The sequence below is a fragment of the Pavona decussata genome, unplaced genomic scaffold, assembly GCF_977016875.1.
Source record: "Pavona decussata unplaced genomic scaffold, jaPavDecu1.1 SCAFFOLD_94, whole genome shotgun sequence".
Lineage (NCBI taxonomy): Eukaryota > Metazoa > Cnidaria > Anthozoa > Scleractinia > Agariciidae > Pavona > Pavona decussata.
In genome coordinates, this window is record NW_028145511.1 from 1,276,786 (window position 1) to 1,293,139 (window position 16,354).

Sequence of the window (16,354 nt, forward strand, 5' to 3'; positions counted from 1 at the left end):
AATGTTGTCAAGTCTTTTAGCCTTTCAGCATGGGACAATTAGGCCGGTGGTGGTTAGGATCTCTGCTCTTTCTTTTCATCTTTTTCTTAGTTATCTTATGTTATGCATCAGGTAAGTGTAGTATGTACATCTTAATATTTATCATGTACTTCGGCTGGGATCCGAAGTTGTAATTTTTATTGCAACGGTTTTACAATGTCGGCTGAGCCTCGACCAGCTTCTTAATTTGAGATTTTCTGGTATTTTCGGATATACAACTTAAGCTTAATGAGCTTATGGCAATTGAATAGTTTCAATTTTCGTTTAACCCAGGGCTCGACTTGGTTTTAATATAAGGTAAGCTTGCTTGTGGTTAATTTTAGATATGGTAATTATATTGTGTCCATCGCGCGTTCGGCACCTGTCCCGATTATTGCAGGTGAATTATGATAATGTTCAAGCTTAGAAGAGAAAAATGAGATCGACATTTGAAAGTTTTAGGCTGAAAAAAAAGGAGGCTATTAAAAAGTATATATTCGTTTTAAACGCAGGTTGCACGATTTTATTCATGCATTGAAAGGTTCGTGGATAGGAGATGGCCACAAATTTATTTTTTGCATGTTAATTAAGCTTAACTCATAAGACTTGCATGAACTTAAGTGTAAGCATCAAATTATTATTAAATATTTAACCTAACTTGGTCCATAATAAAACGAAAGAGTGACCACACTTTGGAATTGTTATTGAAAACACAGACCTTCTAAATCAATAAATTTCAGAACTAAGAATCAGTTTCCATCAGTTTTGTATTTGTTGCAATAGCCAGATTAAATTATTCATGTTGACGTAAAGTTTTGCATAATTTGTTTGCATAGTAAATTTTGCATAAGAAAATTTTAATTGGAACAACTCATCGAGCCTTATGGTGGGGGTATGGATGAATACCAGCTAGAATGGCACCTATTGGGGTGAAATGCAACAAATTAGTTAATATTTATAATTTGTGATTAGAACCCTGAAAAACTATGGACAGTGAGAATTTTTAATATTCAATTGGCTGCCAACTTGTTTGAGCCAAATGCATTAGAATTTCAGCTTGGTAGCATCTGGCAGAATTTTTTAAATTTCCTAAGAATGTTACTTATAAGTGGTACAGTCGACTGCCGATAACTTGAACCCTCAATAACTCGAACCTCAAGCTAACTCGAATCAATTTTCCTTTCCTTTCAGGTCATTTTTCTAATATATAATTTTACCCTCGATAACTCAAACTCTCAGTAACTCGAACCTTTTTCAGTTTCCCTTGAAACTTCAAGTTATCGGGAGTTGACTGTACTTCGACATGTACTTCACGTATAATCTAAATTGATGTGAGATGCATGTCTAGTGTGCAGGCGCTAAGTAGTCACCACATCCAGAAAAATGTGATGTTTACATCCATTTTCAGTATATATGTGCGTAGCAGAGAAAAGTGACTATCCTTTGACATGCTGTGTAAAAAGCTGAAAGACTGTTTATAAACTATCAAGCCGGCTGGAAACTTTACCATTTATTGGCAAAAAAACTGCCGACCTCAAATGGCTGAAGAGAGATTTTTTACCTTGTCTGGCTCCCAATTTTCAAGAAAATTAAAATGATTTGGCCACTTCCAATCGGCTCTCTTTAGTGGCTTCTGGTAAATTTTGGACAGTTTGTTTGCATTTATGTTCAAAACAATCAATTTGTTGATCTCAGATTGACTTCTTGAAATAGAGCCCACGCAAAATGGCTGACATTTTAATATTCTTTTGTTCGCATTCAAATTAGCCCTGCTAACCTCGTTCTTGAGTTCAAGAATCAAAAGAATACTTTACCTTGAACAAGGCTAGTAAGGCTAATTTAAATGCAGAGATTTTTACATAAAATCTATTGTCCACACCATTTTGGTGATAAGCACAGTGTAAATCCCATCTTCATCCCCCAAATTTGAGTTCATTACTGTAAATAAATCAGTTGTGCTTACATTTAAAAGACTTACAGTAGGATTGATTTAACCTTGCTTGCCAACAGATGACATGTCAAAAGTTAGTCCCTATGCACATAACATTAAAAATGGCTCTAACAAGTATGGTTGTGTCTAATTCAGTTTTAATTGAGACGGTTGTTCAATAATTTCAGGAGCGGTGCCTTGTGAGGATCACCACCCCAAGTGTGGTCACTGGGCCGCTAAAGGAGAATGCAAGAAAAATGTGCAGTGGATGTCCAAGCACTGCAAAGTAAGCTGCGGCAAATGTTCTCAAGGTACACAAGGCTCGATAAATATTATAAATTGCTTATGAAAGTTGTGTAGTTGTCTTTGATCTTTCTCAAAAGAGGAAGACAGTTTCTTGTACAGTGATTATTGAAGGAAGACAATGTTGGAACCAGAAGTGGTCATGTATGGGGCTAACTAGTCTATGTGGGCCTACAGTAGTCTTGGACAAAACTATTACTGTCAATTCACGTCGCGCACGACCAGTATTCCTAGAATGAAATGAACAGTCAAATTTCTCTTTGTAATGTCCGACATGTGAATGGAATGTTGAACATTTCTCTGCAAATCTTTCCAAAAAAGACGCATTAACAGAAAAAGACGGAGAAAGAAAACTTCATAGCTTTATACCATCAATAAACTAGGGAAATTTCTAAGGAAACTCTGAAATCTTGTTGGCGATGTTCAAAACTGACATGTTGAACTCTGTTCAAATTTCAAAAATACTGGTCACACGTGACGTGGATTGACTGTAAAAACTTTTTACAAGTCAAGTTGAACTACAAATTCCACAGCTACAGTGACACATTAACAACTCAGCCCCCCAACCCCATTAGTGTTGGTCTGCCGCTGAAAAAAAGGCTGGCTAATTTTCCCGCCTTCAAAGCAACATCAAGTGAGGTGGGGGGGGGGGAGGGGGGGGAGGGGTGGGAGTGGAGGTCTACTACACCTCCAGGCGGTTTTTTTCCTTACAGGAGATTGAAATATATGTGCATAATTCACATTTTTCTTAACTAGTTTTGTCCAAAATTGTAGTTTTAAATGTATCTGCCCTGAAACCTGTCAAAATAATGTCAATGAATGGAACTTTCTTGGCAGTTTGTAAGTTGGCTGATAACAGTTTTCCAACTGCTCCCAAAACAGTCAGATCTGTGGGTTAATTTGCTTGTATCTTGTCTTGCAGCCAATGTTCATGAACTGTATAATCAAGCCTCAGTGGAATTATATGGCGGCCTTCTGTTTCTTGTCGGCATTGTCGTTGTAGTTATAGTGGGAGTTTCTATCAAGGTATACTTTGAAGGACCACCCTGTCCAAGCTTCGCCAAGCTATCAGGTACACGTCACAAACTGTAGCTGGCTACTGCAGTATTTAATCCCTAAGAGTGCCATTTGGCACATAATGCCATAACTCTGTCAGTATTTGACAGATTTCTATGAATTTTTGACACCAAGATGGTCTTGTGAAGATCTACTCATTAAAAGGATAAAAAGTTAACCCCCTCCCATATGTGATATGGTTGACCACCCCTATAGCTTTTCAACTTTTTTCCCCTAGAAGTTGTGGTTCTTAAGACATCTCTGACATAAATGAAGATGTTGAGACCTGCAAAATAAGCTATAGTTTAGGGGTATACCTAATATACACAAGGATTGGGGCGTTTTTGAAGTTTTAAATTTTTGCGTTTTAAGGCCATTTATCTCAAAGCCATAACTTTGCTTATTCATAATTATATCAGTCATGAAATACACTCATGAGTAGCTTTAAAATGGTATATCATACATGGACATTGAGTTTGTAGTCTTGGAAATGTCGTTTTGCTTCAGGGGTTAAAGGGTTAAACACAAACACTTAACGAACATAATTCTCTTCAGTTCCACTTGGGCTATTGCATTACTGGTACTTTAAAACAAATTTTATTTATCACAATGAAACAGAGCTGCACACGGTTAAATATTAAACTGAAGAGTCATCTTTTAATAAAAGATCTCTTAAAATGATCCATCTTGATTGTAGGTAGAAATTATAAAATTAAGTCTTCAAAAATAGTTCATTAAGGACGGTGCCTACTAATACCGAAGTATTTTTGTGCGGTTTATGACTATGCGGGAAAAGCAGATCTTAGCAAGGGCTTTTGGAATCCAAAAAGAAAATTGGAAGTAACCATGCATTTTTCAGAGATAACTAAGCAATAATATCTCTAAAAAGCGCCAAAATATAAAGCAATGTATGGGATTTTCTCCTAAATTGAAGCTTAATTATCTCTTAAAAATGCATGGTTATCCCCAATTTTCTTTTGAGAAACCAAAAGCATTTGCTAAGTTCTGCTTTCTCCGCATAGTTTTAAACCGCGCAAAAATATTCCGGTACTAGTTGGCACCACCCATAGGAAACCTGAGTATCTCGAGATGGGCAGAACCGCAACGTATGCGCAGTAACAATAGTAGGCACCATCCTTAAGTACAGTGAACTTGACAGGAGTCTTTGAGGAGACCCCCCCCTCCCTCTGAAAAATCCAAAATCTTGCTCAGGCAGACTACAGCATAGGGCAGATAGGGAGTTAAAAGGGGTATGACACTTACATCATTTTCAAAACCGTCACATCTTAATATCAGCTTCAAAAATGATGTATAATAAAAATTATTATCTCTTTTACACAACAGGTGTGCTGTGTAAAACAACTAAAACAAGTTGCCCGGCAAATTTTGTGGCCCGGGTTTGATTCCTGGGACTCAGATCAAATGTGGGTTGAGTTTGTTGTTGGCTCTCGTCCTTGATCCGAGAGGTTTTTCTCCAAGTTCTCTGGTTTTACCCTCTCCTTAAAGCCCAACATTTCTAAATTCCAATTTGATCTGGAAAGTGTCCCCAATAAGTGCTCTGCGCTAAATACATTGACCCTTGAATAAAGTGATTTATTTATTTACATGTATTTATTTATTTATTTATTTAGGTAAAACTGTAGTAATAACAGGAGGAAACACTGGCATTGGCAAAGAGACAGCTCGGATCCTAGCCTGGAGAAAGGCCAGGGTCATCATAGGCTGCCGAAACATCACAAAAGGCCTGCAAGCTGCTGCCGAAATCATCGAAAATACTGGCAACAGAAAAATAGAAGTGAGAAAGCTGGACTTGTCTTGTTTCCAGTCAGTGCGGGAATTTGCTGAAGAGATTGAAAGGGAGGAGGAGAGAGTTGACATCTTGATAAATAATGCTGGTTACATGGGGCCATATGTGTCAACAGTTGATGGTTTAGAGAACACCATTCAAGTGAATTATCTTGGTCATTTCTTACTCACACATCTTTTGATGGATAAGTTAAAAGCATGTTCACCAAGCCGGATAATTAATGTGTCCTCTGACCAACATGCCAGGGTGTCATCGCAAATTGATGTTGACAAAGTTTTCCATCAAGAGAAGGAAGGTTATGGAACATTCAAAGCTTACAACTATAGCAAACTGTGCCAGATTTTTTTCACCAGAGAGTTGAGCAAGAGATTACAAGGTTTGTACTCTAAGTAACAAGCTGAATTGGCCCCAATTAGCCACACTTTTAGCTGTTACAAAGTAACACACCAGTGCAACTTTCATTAAGGGGTGCAAGATTGAAAGTTTTTTAGTTGTCGTTCTAACATACCAAGCCGTTTTCAAAGTGACCAGTGTCGGGATCTACCTTAATTGCAAGATGAATTTTGATATGGTTGAAATTTTAAAGGGAGTGAAAGATATCTGAAGGGTGGTCCTATAGCAAGGCCTTTTAGCCCCACCCCACCCCCACCATTTCAAAACCACGTTTCAAAAAGCGATGACTTAGCATTTCTGTCTCCTTCAATATCGAGGATTTGGGGATTCAAAGTCACTCCACAACGCTCTGGCTATTACGCCAAGTTGCTGTGAACCTCACAATGAAAGCGAGGCTAAGTGCAAAACTTTTCATTTGAAAATTAGTTTTGTTTACATATAAATGAAAACTAGTTTTCATAACAAAAACTTTGCACGCAGCCTCGCTTTCATAATGAGGTTCAAAGCAACTCAGAAATGGTCTATTCAATATTGACATACAAACGAGGCACGTGGGCCTTTCGGCATTGTGTTGACTCGTTACTCTCGTTTCCGTACCTTTTGAAAGAAAAGAAAATTTGACCGTAGGCTCAACTGTAATCACAGCTATTGGGGAAAGCAGCATGACATTGTAAACATCCTTTCTTCGTTGCTAGGTTCAGGAGTGACGGTAAACGCCCTTCATCCCGGAGTCGTGAGTACGGAAATCATACGAAACTTCCGTCTTTTGCAAATGTGGATTTTGCAGCCGATTTTGTGGTTTGTGTCCTATTTCTTTTTCAAGACTACAAACAGTGGTGCCCAGACCTCTGTGTACTGCGCGGTGGCTGAGGAGTTGAAGGAAGTGAGTGGGGAGTACTTCAAGGACTGTGCACCGACTGACTGCAGTGATTTGGCGAAGGATGAAATGGTGTCAGGAGAACTATGGAGACGAAGCGAGCAGATCACTGGACTAAAGAAACATGAACAGTAATTCACACTTTACAGGGTCCATCCTTTCCTCTTTAGTTGATTTAGACTGCAAAAGTGTTTTCCTTGAAATTCCAGATGGAGCATGCGCACCCGTGCGAGTCTCTCCCCAGTCTCACTTTACCATTTCCTCGCTCGTCCCAGGCTTTCGCTCGACTGAAGACCGCGCTTTTTCGTACGAATAACTGGCACAAAAAACCTGAACTCTTGGAGTCCGCTCTTGATTGCGTTTCCATACTCAAAGATTTCAATTTTAGCGGCACTATGGCCCCGTCTAAATTAAACGAATGCGTTTTTATCGACAATGGAACAAACATTCTGCGTCCATACGACCGTTCAGACGAAAACGACACAAAACTTTAACCCTCAAGTCCGTAATATCATGATAAGTCATTCTCAAACTTTTGCGTTTATCGTTGTCAAAACTGATAAGTTTTTTATTTTATCGTTCTGAAGTTTGTTTTTATCAGATTTGATCCTACAAACCGGGAAACCGTAGCCGAGAGAGCGGTATAAATCGTGCGTATGTCATACCAGGAAGATAGGAATATGTAATGCTTCGACACATTTTCCATTTTCAATGCACAAGGCTCTTGACAACTAATCACTTTATTTGTACTCGTAATGAATATCATAAGAAACAAGAATGATTTAGGGAACAAAGGATACAAATACAGAGTTAAGTTTTATCATAATTGAATATAATATTATACACGTGAACTTTAAAGTGAATGAAAGCTGAAGTCAATAACATCCTTTTCCCTAATCTTATAACATGTACCAGCCTGCGTACAGACATCCGAGTAGGCTTCCTCTTTCTGTGATGCTCCTCCTTCTTCCTCTGCTTCACGCCGTCTCTTTGACGCGTAGAGCATTACGAAGTTACGAGACATCTGTACGCAGACTACAAAACTACAAAACGTACTGGGCAAGGTACTTCTGCCAAAAAAAAGTCGCCAAAAGGCAAGAATTTCTAACGTTTGCTAGGAGTGGAAGTTTCTGTTAAGCGGCAAAACCGGACGACAAATACTTTTTTTTTTGCCAAACATTTCAATAAAATAACTAAAGAGGGCAAAACCTTGACCAAAGAAATACTGCAGGCTTGTAAATTCGTTTGTTTGTCTTTGTTTGATTGAAAAAAAAAAACTGCTAAACTAACTGTGTAAATCACTCACAATCGAGTAAATTTAAACCCGAACTCTCCCTCCTAGCAGAGTGCCATCTCCTTTTCAATGTTTAATCTTCTGAGGCGAGACGGTTAGGAGACCAGACCTAACGATGTTTTATCTAAATGTTAGTTTAGCTTACTGCAGAAAGCGCGGTTTTGTTTGCCTTTTATTCAAACCGTCTCCATTATCGGTTGCTAGTATGAGAAGACTTCCTTGATCTTAAAGACGCATTACTTGGTTCACGAGACTCAACGAGGGCGCTTATTTCGCTAAAGCACTCCGCTGGGATCTTGTCGCTCATTAGCATAGCTGTTCCTGTAAAGCGTCGCACGTTGTGGTTTGTAGAACGGCGATGAGCCAGTCCTGCATCATCAGTTCCTTGCTGGAATGAGGAGAACAAGCTCCTGCAACAACAAATACACTCGGAAGGTGAACTTACAAAATACCGTTTAAACACGCGAAATGTCGCCAAGATCGCATCAAAAGTACACCTCTGACAGACAGTGGAGCGAACACACTGCTCGAATATCGCGCCATTTTCAGGTCTCACATCGCGCGCCCGAAAGGGAAAATGAAATCTTAATTGTGGAGGATTTCTGCTTAGATCTCGGTAAAATAAAATAAATATTAATAGCAACCGCTTGTAGTCTAGCATAAAAGCTGCATTGAGATCCCCAGCTCCCACTACTGGACTGCAATTCAAGGTGGCAATCGCAGAAATACAGGGTGTTTCAAAAGTTCGTGGACATTTTAAAAAGTCTATACTTCATTCAGATTTCTTATATTTCTCTCCATTTTCTTGCAGATATTAACAAATCTTATTGTTTATCGATTTTCAGAACTTTTGTATGAGTCAGATAAAAATCTCCGTTGAAATAAATATTTTCCCGCCAAAAGGTGCAAATCTGTAACGTGTGTGTTTCTGTACTTTCCCGCCATTTTTGTCTTATTTCAGTAGCAACTACATACTGTAGATTTTCCACGTCTTGGTATAATTTTTAATTATGAACCCTAAAAATGCAGTCTATTTAAGAGCACAGGCAGCAATTCTAGGATCATCTGGAGTATCTGTTCGAGAAACGGCTAAAATACTGCAAAAAAGCAAAAGCTGGGTAGCGAAGTGGTATTAAAGGTTTACAAGAGTTTTACGACAAGCCAAGAAGTGGTCGACCATCAGTCCTTGACAGAACGGCAAAGAAAGTTATAGAAAAAGCAAAGTATAAAAGAGGTTATTCTACAAGAAAAATCAGCAAACAACTGAAGAACAAAGGTCTGCCTGGATCTGCACCAACAGTGTGGAGGTATATGTCAAGAAAAGGATGAAAACCTTTGAGACGAAAAAAAGCTTCCACTTCTGAGCAACAACCAGAGGAAAGCTCGCTTAGTATTCGCTTATAAATATATACGGGAAAATTCTCTTTAACGATGAGTACCTTAAAAACCTTTTTCATTTTCCGAACCCTAAAAACGATAGCGTATGGGGCTCACAGGAGAGTCAAGTTCCGCCATCGTACCAATTTAAAGGAAGCGCCAAATGGATGGTTTGGGGTGGCATGACAGGCCGCGGCCTTACTTCCCTACATTTCATCCCTCAAGGACAGACTGTAACGGCAGAGTATTACATCACAAAAATCTTTGAGAGAGAAGTGAAGCCTCTTTTCAGCCGAAGATCTTCAACAGAAGAGCCTGTAAAACGAAAGCTTTTCACAAACAATAGCAGTCCGACCCTCGTTCAAGATGGCGCACCAGCTCATACGGCGAAAGCAACACAGCAGTGGTGCAAGAGAAACCTCCCGAATTTTATCCAAAAAGATGAGTGGCCAGCAAATTCACCTGACCTTAACCCCATTGAAAAACTATGGAGCATCATCGACGAAGCTGCATACAGAGATCCGATCCCTAAGACGATGGGAGAACTAGAATCAAGGTTACGGCACGCCTGGCAGAACATACCGCTAGCAAGCCTAAGGGAGCTAGTTCGTTCCATGCCGCAACGGCTCAAAAACGTTATACAGAACAATGGGGGCACCCTGGATATTGATGTTTCAACAGTGGTCAAAGGAAACAATGTACATAAAACTGGAAAACCTTCATTAATATCGGATTTCTAAAACTATCATTTATTTGTATTAAAATAAAGTGTCCACGAACTTTTGAAACACCCTGTAGTATTCACAACAAGTCTCGGTGGTGTTAGAGCGATTTTAACTGAGTAAAGAAAGAAATTCGTGTTTGGTTAATTTTTGTTTGCTTTAGTTTTGCTTTGCTAAGCTCTGTGATTGGTTAGCAAAACTCGTGCCACTTTCTCAACCAATGAGAGCCAAAACCACTGAAAGCCAAACGTGACTTGCTGGCACGCATCTTCCCGCGCTTGGCGCCGGTTACATGAATTTTCTTCGAATTTTGAGTGATTTATTGCGCTGTTTAGGTCTGTCGTGATTGGCCAGGGCCAGGTTCTTAGAAAACCGATTAACGCTAATCCACGATTAAAAGTTAACCGAGGGTTTAACCTTGCTCGTTTAAAATGTTTTTACAAGTTAATTTTAAGCTTATGGTAATGAAAAGTGTAAGTGAAAACGGAGGGACAAAAATCTTTTGAAATAATCTTAATAAATTAGTAATTGAAGTCGAATCAAAGTTCACATTAACCCAGGATTAGCTTACCTGGGTTTTGAACAACTAGCCCAGACTGATTACTTTCAATTGGTTTTGGTTTTACGATACTCGATTGAAAACCGCTCTCAAACTTACTTGAGTTCCTGCAGTCTTTGCTGTTCCTCCTCGTCTTCCTGATGTCGATTCAGAGTCTTTTTAGTGTAATGTGCAAAGCTGATGTACAGCAGCAAAGTACTGCCCAGGGTGACTACAAGAACAGACAACAGCTGAGGCAGGTAATTCTTGCCAACATTGTCGGTCACATCCACCGAGAACCGAGCGTTCAGTTCACAAAAACTGCAAGGAAATGGGAAACTCTTACGTTTGAAATGCAAACAATTCTTGCTTTACACCGACTTTAACTTTGTTAAGGGAACTAATGGAGTCCACAGGCCAGCGGTCAAGTAGCGCAGAATCAGAAAATGAATCACTTGCTAGCCTTTAATACGTTGTTGCTTTTGGTGGTTTTGTTTTGGTTTTAGAGCAATTTTCAATTTAGTGTCGAAACTGGAAAGTAATTCGCCTTTGAGTTGGTTTTGCTTTAGGGCGTTCCGTGATTTGTTAGCAAAACGTGCGCCCCTTTCTCAACCAATAACAAAGCAAATCCAATCGTGACTTGCACGCATTTTCCCGCGCTAGGTGCTGTTTTCATTTTTTGCCCGAAATTCTAGATCTGATTGGTGCGTTGCTGCGCTGTTTACGTCTGATGTATTTGGTCGGAGTAATTACCTTGGTTTTCGTTTTTCGGCACTCAGTTGATTCTATATCCCTTCAACAACACACACTATTGTAACAGTCCACAAAGTGCAGAAAAAGCAAAACAAAATAATAACACAAGGAAATAGTTTAATGTCTGTAAAGATCTAAGTGCACCGTACATGTTTAAATCAACAATGAAAACCACATACTAGAAGAAGAGATATTTAAAATTGACACTTACAATTTAAGGCTGTATAAGAGAAAAAATTAAAGGGTTGGTTGAGGCTCAGACATTCTCATGTTACAGTTTAATATTTGGTACAGCGAAATAAGCGTTTAGCACGGTCTCTAAAAGAAGTTAAAGTTTTGTTCTGAAAATAAAGACGAGTACACTTACCTCAAATGAGCGTCAACAACCCTTAACTGGAATTGAAAAGAGCCGGAGCTCTTAAAGACCAGCTGGGAGAATCCTGTTGAATTTAGAATCTCGTATGGCTGGCTTCCATCAAAAGCTGTGTCACTTTCGCCTGGCTCAAAACAACTTTGGTAATTCTGGAAGAGAGAAGCGGAGAGCTCTAGAGTAATTGTTTTCTTTTGTGACGTTAACCAAAAATCTGTGAAGCTAGGATAACAATCTCCACCAAATTGGTTTGCTTGTCACAAAATAACTTTTTTGTTGATTTGCAAAATTTCAATTTTAATTTATTGTTTGTAAATTATTTCTACACTTATCGTACATTCTGTGACCAGGCATTGCTCAAGTCTCCAGAGTAATTTCCAGCCATTTTCCTCCACGTCTGAGCCTCGCTTACACAACCAACCTGTTAAATAAAAGAAAGAAAGCCAACAAAATTGTCAAGCTATTTTAGAGCACATGATTTCGTGATCGAAAGACCAATCAGAATAAAGAATAGGTACTAGAAAACCAGCTGAATGCAACAAGTGGATTGAGTTGGTTTTCTGCAAGCTGTTTGGATACTTATCGCGTTGGAAATAATTGTAACGTTCCTTCGATGATTTATAGGATTCATTTTGATCTTGGTCTAAAAAATCATACGAACAAACTAAAAAAAAATCTATTTCGGTAACCGGGATTAAAGTATTCACACAAGAACATTTCCTGTCGAGTTAAGGCCCGTTTATAGGTGCGAATATTATTGTAAGTATTCTCACAGTTTGCTGTAATGTTTCTCGCGAAAGGCTGTCACTTCAAATGGCACGTCTAAACCAGCTGCAATTTCAGCGCGATATCACAGTACGTTTTCGGAGAAATCCTACAAATGTACATTGAGATTCAAACATGAAATAAATACCTACGACACGGTGGCGATCTGCTGCGGCCCTATGCCCCACTGGGGGCTCAAAGGACTAAGAGAGAGAGACACGGTGGCGATAAATCGCACTGAAATCGCCACTAGTTTACACACGCAATTTAAAACTGCAACTTGAACGCGACAAAAGTCGCATTACAATGCGACAAAAATCGCATATGCAAACGGGCTTTCATAGTGCTGAGCACTGCATGGGTACGTCACGACTGACGATCAATTTGGGTTTGGTTGCTGCAAACAAATGCCTGCTTTGGACATTGAAACTCCTTATCAGCGCCAATCAAACAATTCTCTATAGCATCTGCAAGTGCACCTAAGTTGTACCTTGCTCATGGTTGCAGTGTATCCAAAGTCCGCTCTCCCAGTTTCTTCCCACACAATGTAGTCTTTATGCACCTCTTGTACAAATCTGCCTTCTTCATAACTGTTGATCAAACATAGACTGTTCAGTGAAGTTCAAACAGAATTATTTTTTTACGTTAAGGGGGGACTTAACCTAAATTTGAATGAAATTTGAAGAGGTTTTAAGAAGGGATAGAAGAAAGAAAATGATTTTTGGAACACTAACAGACAGTTGATACCCACGCAATAGCACCCCAGGTTGCGAGTGGACTAACTTGGTATCCGTCTATTAATTATTAACTACAAATTCTAATTTTAAAACTTCACTAATTATTCAATATTTCTTATTTCTCTTAATTTAACCAATCCTTCTAGAAAAACTATCTCCTCCCAAATATACCCAAAAATCACCCCAAAATTCACAAAACACCCCACAACATAGATTCACGGGATGAACATAGATTTTTTGGATTGCTTGAAACGTGAACGAGATATTTCCATTAAAGCCATGTCAAGTGCGGTAAAATGGCGTTTACGTTAAGTCCCCCCTTAACTCTCAAACAGCCGGGCGCTTCGCACCGAAGCGAGGCCTTAAGCGCTGTTGCTAGATTGAAGACATCAGGGCAAAAAAACTGCATTTCTATGCACACATGTTTATAAACTGTTTTCCTTTTCTTTAAGTTCCACAAAATATTCCAAAATTTGGGAGTTTCGGAAGACAAACAGCACGCGTAAGAATGCCCGTGGATAAGGGGGTTGGTTAGCTTCTAAACAAATTGCAGAGCTGCATCGGTGGGGAGTAGAAACGAATTTATTAGCCGAGTTGATAACTAAAGGTAAATTGGCCACCGTAAAGAGATTTGAGTGCTAACGTTTCGAGCGTTAGCCCTTCGTCAGAGCGAATCAAAGAATTGTGGGTAGCCTGCGAACGCAGACGTATTTTCGGCTGTCGCTTCTCTAATTTTTCGGCGGCGAGAAGCGACAGTCGGAAATACGTCTGCGTTCGCAGGCTAAATTATGGGTTTATATAGTGAGCAGTGGATCTACGCTATTAGTGGGAGCATGGTAACGAGGAAAACAAATAAATTAGTCAAATGAAAAGCCTTTCTTGATTCCGTGGGGATTAAAAGTGCCGATCTGGAAGATGAATTTTTGTTCTAAAGTTTTGCAGGTTTCTGGGTTACCATGATGAAAAAAAATTCCACAGACTGTCACGTGTTTGTAAGAGTGGTTCGGAAGATTAAAGTGTCGAGCGACTGGTTTAGAAACATCTTTGTTATTTCTTTCAACGTCTCGAAGATGTTCACTCGTAAAAAATGACAGTGTGTTCTGTGGAGTAGGTCTCTACCAAACCAATCAATGGATAGCCACCCTGTGGCACACTCTAGAGATCTATACAATGTACTTACAGATCCACCACTAGCTTGAATGGTTCATCCATGGCTGCACTGAGATAGCAAGCCGCGAGCTGTCCAGCTTGATCTTGTGTCTGTAACATGATATTCATTCACAAGGCTTAAAATATGTAATTCTGTTCCAGAAGAACGATTTTTTGGTCAGTTCGGTGAAGTAAACACCTTGAATTCACATCAAAATCTGAATGGGAGCTGCTTTAGAAACAGTAAACTAGTAGATTAAAGGTGGGGGACCGCCTCTTTCGAAAAAAAAAAAAACAACAACTGTATTTTGTTTATTAAAATCATGTCATTGCTTCTTAAAGGAGAAGTGTCATGGTGTTTTTTGACCTCTGTTGTCAAAAATGGCGAAATAAGACTTTCACTTAGCTACAAATTGATTCTAGAAAAACGGAAGGAAAGAAATCAACTCAATTCTTGAAAGGAACAACTTGTGATCTGTTCTAGCGCATTTTGGAAACAAAAGTGCGAGAACTTGAAAACTGTTAGCCTAACATTTTTCAAGTTTCAATCCATACCGACCTACTCTGTCTCTGGCGAGAGACACTAATCGCCTTTTTTTTTTGCACTGGGGTTATAAATTATAACAAAACTAGACAATTATTTTTTTTGTTTCTGTCGATCGGACAAACATTTTGGGGTTTTGAAATGACATCAAATTCGCGTGATACTTCCCCTTTAAGTCTTAGTTAAGTTAGTTCCAAACATGTACAGAGAAAAAAGAATTTGTCTAGTGTTGTACCTGAGGTAGAAATGGCACTGGCCCTTCACCAACATGTGCCGTACAGTTCCTGATAACAATACTCTTGCTTGGTGGACAGCCAACGTTGATGTGCAAAACCTGAAGAAAAAAAAATGATAAGAAATTTAACGGCTCGTTTTACATTTGGTTCCAACATTATGGAAACGAAAGGCCTAGTTCAAGCGTGGCTACGCCAACCAAACGCGGTCTACTTTAGAAATTGTCTTATAAGGGCCTTTTCAGATTTTAGACGGACTGTGTCCATGAAAGGACCAGGATATTGGAACGTGTCATACAAAGGTAGATAAAATTAAAATGAGAATGATGTCTTATTCGGACGATGAGTGACACGGGTATAGATTACTCGGAAAAAGAAATTCCGAGTGCTCCTATCAGGAGTCAAACCTAAGACCTTCCGATTTACTAGTTCGGATGCTCTACCACTGAGCTACAGGAGACTCGTGGGAGCTAAGGCCATTAAACAAGGTTCATGGGACAAACATCCTGCATACTGCTAGGATTGGAATGTCGATGTGAGGCATATGCTCGATGGAATGTATGTGATGGTACTACAACAACACATACAATAACCTGCACGCCAGGTGTATAGGAAATTCGTACACAAGGCGTAAGAAGATCCCTCAACCCACCCCCTATCAGGCAGGCTAAAGGTGCAGTGGTTACAAAACCAAAATCACTTATTACCTGAATTTCATTTTCACACGTCAGTTCTGCAACGCTTGGTAGCAACTGTACTGCGACTGCGGTGGACTTGTATGAGCTAGAAATAACATTGTTATACAGGGGACAATGAATAACATACACTTTTATACCATTCTTTCATTCGTTTTTCGAATTATAACTGTAATTTTTTTTATCAATATGGTGCCGGCTATCCAATGGCTTTTTTGTGACGAGTGAACAATGGGGCCGAATTGCAGGCATCGTACTCTCAATGGTCTTTTACTTTTCTTGCAAAATATGTACCTGTTTGTCTCTTGCTTGGACAATAAAAAGTAAAAGGAGTTTTCAGAGGTAATTCCACCACAATGTGTGGGATTCCTTAAACCAAGGTTAAATCACTTAAATTAACATTAGTTTCCTGAGGTGAAATCAAAGCTACGTGCTAATTTACCGTACGTGTCCACAGTCTTCTTATTGGCTGTTTTGCCGTAGGATACTAGGCCAAAAATATGTATTTCGGTGACCGCCATAGGTACTGGGTAGTCCAACAAAATTTATTTTTCAAATGGGGAAGAGCTTAAAACTGCAGGCTTGGAAAGATTTCAAAACATTGCTGTTTCTAATTTTCGTTCAATTAGCTGCTTACCTTTTTAGAGAAGAAGCTCCATTTCTTAATTCACACATGAATGCAAACGTCTACGAAGAAAACAGAAGAATCCAGTAAGTCGTAACCAATAATTTTGTTGCCACAGAAAAATGGTTCATTAAAACTCGTCTGCATGTGACGGTATACACCTTTACT

General features: G+C 39.2%; 2 protein-coding genes across 2 annotated transcripts in view; one reads left to right on the forward strand and one right to left on the reverse strand.

The window, feature by feature from the left end:
* LOC146473290 (retinol dehydrogenase 12-like) lies at nt 1-7,170 on the forward strand. Its single transcript, XM_085118504.1, has 5 exons — nt 1-111; nt 2,137-2,259; nt 3,174-3,323; nt 4,939-5,490; nt 6,203-7,170. Exons 1-5 carry the CDS (start codon nt 30-32, stop codon nt 6,517-6,519), a joined length of 1,224 nt encoding a protein of 407 aa, XP_084974630.1. The 5' UTR covers nt 1-29; the 3' UTR covers nt 6,520-7,170.
* Nucleotides 7,109-16,354, reverse strand: part of LOC146473291 (cation channel sperm-associated auxiliary subunit epsilon-like) — a 22,889-nt gene continuing 13,643 nt past the window's right edge. The window contains exons 27-35 of the mRNA XM_085118503.1: nt 16,199-16,248; nt 15,574-15,649; nt 14,869-14,967; nt 14,121-14,200; nt 12,694-12,793; nt 11,776-11,859; nt 11,436-11,590; nt 10,436-10,636; nt 7,109-8,088 (exon numbers count right to left, since the gene is read on the reverse strand). Coding sequence (XP_084974629.1) covers nt 7,869-8,088; nt 10,436-10,636; nt 11,436-11,590; nt 11,776-11,859; nt 12,694-12,793; nt 14,121-14,200; nt 14,869-14,967; nt 15,574-15,649; nt 16,199-16,248 — 1,065 coding nt within the window. The 3' untranslated portion in view covers nt 7,109-7,868. The remainder of the gene's footprint in view (nt 8,089-10,435; nt 10,637-11,435; nt 11,591-11,775; nt 11,860-12,693; nt 12,794-14,120; nt 14,201-14,868; nt 14,968-15,573; nt 15,650-16,198; nt 16,249-16,354) is intronic.

Bases quoted from the DNA above. Each gene is read 5' to 3' on its own strand.
- LOC146473290 (XM_085118504.1), top strand. From the start codon at position 30: ATGGGACAATTAGGCCGGTGGTGGTTAGGATCTCTGCTCTTTCTTTTC. The intron at 112-2,136 runs GTAAGTGTAGTA...CAATAATTTCAG, and splicing joins TATCTTATGTTATGCATCAG to GAGCGGTGCCTTGTGAGGAT. The intron at 3,324-4,938 runs GTACACGTCACA...TTATTTATTTAG, and splicing joins AAGCTTCGCCAAGCTATCAG to GTAAAACTGTAGTAATAACA.